Source organism: Vespa mandarinia, chromosome 15 (genome assembly GCF_050613455.1).
Source record: "Vespa mandarinia isolate Hongniang chromosome 15, ASM5061345v1, whole genome shotgun sequence".
In the NCBI taxonomy this organism is placed as follows: domain Eukaryota; kingdom Metazoa; phylum Arthropoda; class Insecta; order Hymenoptera; family Vespidae; genus Vespa; species Vespa mandarinia.
The window spans coordinates 4,411,881-4,416,022 of NC_140824.1; the positions used below are offsets into that span (position 1 = coordinate 4,411,881).

Below are 4,142 nucleotides of genomic sequence, written 5' to 3' on the forward strand. Positions count from 1 at the left end.
AATATTTTATCTTTATAAATATAGTTATAAATTGAAAGATAGGACGAACACGGTATCGATACATATTTTGGTAAGATCACACAAAAAGAATTGATTGGTCAATGAAAAGACTTCTCGGCCAATCCTATAACACGGACCAATCCGAAATCAAGTATAGTGGAATCTTGCGTAAAAGTTATGTTATGTAGTCTAATTATTGTCATAATAAAAAAGTATTAAAAAATATTTATCATGTTACAATTAATGAAACTTTATGTAAAAGATTAGAGAATATAATTTTCATATTGATGTTTGGTTAGAATTACATTGTAGTCAGTTTGCCATTGATGATCATAACCATAATATATCTCTGTTATATTTTACGTATATGACGTTATATGCGTACTGAAATATATAATTATCTAAGTTTTTCTCTCGCGTGTCCGTCAATTTTTCTTATATATATGCATATAAATATGTATAAGCACGTGTTTAATGTTAACATGCATATTTAACGTTACTAGAAAGCATAAATTATAAAAATTAATGAACAATGTTGAATATATAAAATATCTTCATTATGGAAAACGTAAATATTTATGAAAAGATAATTCCAGAAGAACTTATTAATACATCGTGCTCAGAAAGTTATGGGAACGATACTGAATTTGTGATATTGAACAAATGTACAAATGTGGAAGATAACATGGTAACTGTACAAGTACATTACTCCATCATATTGATATTTTATCCAATTTTATTTAGTCATTTTAGTAATACTTCTAATATAGCAATGAGAAATATTAGAATTTATTTGTTTTTATTAATTATAAAGAAATCTTTAATATATATATTATATATAGAACTATAATAATCAAAATAAATTTTTTAAATGTTATATAGGTAGTCGGAGAAGAAATTGAAGTAAATGAAAATATGGACTTACATCAAACAGTTCCTGAAGATTGCAATTATCAATTGAAAAATATACCAACATCTGTTGAAGAGAATATTGATACTTGCGATAAAGAAATAACAGATTGTGCAGAAACTTGTTCTATTATTTCTTCTACAAGTTCTAATATTAAAGAAGATTTAAGTCAAATTAATGATGAACAATCTTCTACGGTAAATACATTATGACAAAATGTTTATATATATATATATATAAATATAGATGTAATATAAATATACGAACGTATAACAATTTTTTTAATCAGAGGATAATTTCTTTTTGGTGTATTGGATTATCTTAAAATTAATATATTACTTTTTACATGTTAAAATAGCTACCAAATGTAGTGAAGGAAGATTCAACAATTGACTATTCTAGTAACAGTGATGACGAATCTCAAGGTGATGATGAAACAATAGCAACATTTGTTACCGCAGCTGGTCAACAATTAGCACTTTATGCAGTTGAGGATTCTGAGGATATTTTTGCTGTTTCTCTTTATGATGAATCTGGTGAACCTCCAACAAATTTTCAATTTCTTATGAAGTATGTATGTTAAATGTACATTCTACTAATACTATTAGTAGAACTATTCATATAAATCAAACGAGTAATTCACTTAAATGTACCAGACTTCTATTTATTAAACAATTATATTTATAGAGTAGATGTTGAAAGATTAATAGGTGAAGGTGCTGTAAGAACAGTAAAAAAACCATCGCAAATAAAAAAACATTTATTGACTATGCAATCTTCAATGCTGTTTTCAAAAGAATGTTTACTAAATCATGAAGCAGAGAATGATATTGATAAAAGTATAGTTCAAGATAACTATCAGATAAAAGAACATCAATCCTCATGGATTAGAAACTCATGTTTGTCAAAAGAAATTGATGCAAAACTTGATGTTCCAATAGATATGGACGCTAAGTCTGAAGATTCGAATGTAACATATGTAATGATGGATAATTGCACTGTGAAATTAGGTATATAACAATATCTCATTCTACATATAATTGTTAATTATTACATTCTGTAATTTTTATTTTAATTTTACATTAATTTTATGTATATTTTATAGCTGATTCGTCTGTTGATGAAAACGTAGAAAATAATCAGGAAATGTTAGAACAATCAACAGTGCAATATATTCTATTTGAAGATAATGAATCTGATTCGGAATTAACATTTGATGAAATTCAATCAACGCTTCAAAATATGAAGTCTGAACGACAAATTTTTTCAAGGAAATCACATAAGAAAACAATAAGAGTAGAGGATGAATCGAATAGATTAGGAATGTCTTGTTCTAAAACAATTATTTCTAATGGTATTATAATACTTTTTTTAAATTTACAAACATTTTATAAAATACAAATATTGATTACATTAAAGATTCTATGTATTGAATGATATATGTGTACGTATATACATTTTTTTACAGGCACAGAATCAGATACAGATAGATTAAATACAAGTAAAGAATCAGTAGAATGTAGTAAATCCGAAGCAATACATACGGAATGCAAAGCGAAGAGATCTCGTAAGCAACAATTAACTTCAGTAAACCGAGAAGATTCTGAAATAATCATACAACCAGCATCTTTATTAACTGAAAACGATAAGAGTACAAAAACAAGAGGTAAAAGAAGAAGGATTACTTCACAATCTGAATATCACCGAAAAAGAAATAATTCAAAAAGTTTGATGAGAATGAAGCAAAGAGAGATTGAGATTATTAATATAGATCTTGATGAAGAAGAAAGCATGTCACCTATAAAAAAGAATATTGTTGAAATAACTATAGATGAAAATAAAGATAAATATTCTAGTGACAAAGAAAATGATGTCATAATGGTAGGAGACTCGGAAGATGAAGCAAAAGAAAATGTTTCTAAACTTACAGGGACTCTTTTGCAATGTGAATTTTGTTCGAGACGATTCAGGCAAAAAAGAGCTTTAGATACTCATTCACGAGTCTGTTCTAAATCATCATCTGATCTAATTAAATTAGATCCTCAAAAACTTAATCATGTAAATAATGTTGATAAAAAAAAAGACATAAAACTGTATGCATGTAAAATATGTCAAGAAAAATTCGAAGTGGTTGTTGCTTTAGCCCGCCACGTGCGATTAGAACATTCGCAAAGGAAAAAACGTATATCTAGTAAATCTTCAGGTGAACCAGATTCTGAGGAATCATATTCTATGGATATAACTAAAGAAAATGTTAGGATACATAAAAGAACAAAAAGAAAAAAAGATCAAAGTATGAATTATTCCTGGGAAACTAAAAAATTATGTTGCAAGGATTGTGGAAGATGGTTTTCAAGTGCAGCTTCGTTAAGTGCGCATTATCTACAACATGATACAAAGAGACCAGGTAAAACTTATATAAGTTTTTATATAATCAAAATAAAGTTAAATTATATTTATTTTATATTTTCACGACTTAATATGTATATATATAAAACTATATTGTATGTATATAGTTTAAATTCATAGAGGAGCATAACCTCTTTTATGTGCATTTTTTGTCATTAACAGAAAAACAAATTCGAAGATGTCAAATTTGTAAGAAGCTAATAAAATCAAGAATGCTTTTTATACGTCATTTGAAAATGCATAGTAATGTCAAATTATTTACTGGGATGAATACATTACAAAAGAAATTACGAAATACTCGACAAGCAGCCAGAAAAATTACAGCGCTTAGAAAAAGAGGAAGACCACGGAAACTTTGATTGCTTTCAATGTGTTATACTATTAAAATATGCAGCCTTTATGTTAAGTAACATCACTGTAGTATTGTCGATATTCTTCTATTGAATTGTCCTTTGAAATGTATGTAACATAATATTCCTATACTTGGAATATTTATATATCTTTTTCTAGGACAATATTAAAACATTGTAATTTTAAATAAATCAGTGGATGTTGGCATTAGCGTAAATGTACCAATATTATCGTACTTTTGTGTTACTTTTTTCAGTAAATTATATAAGTATTATAGTAATATATATATATTGAACATTTGTGTATATATGAATGATTATAATATGATAAAAACAAATCATTAATTTATAGTTATTACTTCATCGTAATAATCTTTATTACAATGCAATGACATTAATTGTTGTTATCCTATCCTAATGTCATATGATTTAAATGTTTTTTAATACTTGACAAATTGTTATATAAATTTCTA

The 4,142-nt window shown here is 26.3% G+C and overlaps 1 protein-coding gene across 2 annotated transcripts; it reads left to right on the forward strand.

The window, feature by feature from the left end:
• The first annotated feature begins 146 nt into the window (after positions 1-146).
• LOC118449694 (uncharacterized) lies at positions 147-3,915 on the forward strand. 2 transcript variants are annotated; one of them, XM_035884554.2, is made up of 7 exons: positions 147-700; positions 883-1,107; positions 1,269-1,480; positions 1,598-1,920; positions 2,016-2,264; positions 2,379-3,317; positions 3,482-3,915. In XM_035884554.2, exons 1-7 carry the CDS (start codon positions 560-562, stop codon positions 3,676-3,678), a joined length of 2,286 nt encoding a protein of 761 aa, XP_035740447.2. In that variant the 5' UTR covers positions 147-559; the 3' UTR covers positions 3,679-3,915. The 2 variants fall into 2 exon arrangements, with proteins under 2 accessions (XP_035740447.2, XP_035740448.2); XM_035884555.2 differs by having other exon boundaries at positions 148-688.
• The last annotated feature ends 227 nt before the right edge of the window (positions 3,916-4,142 follow it).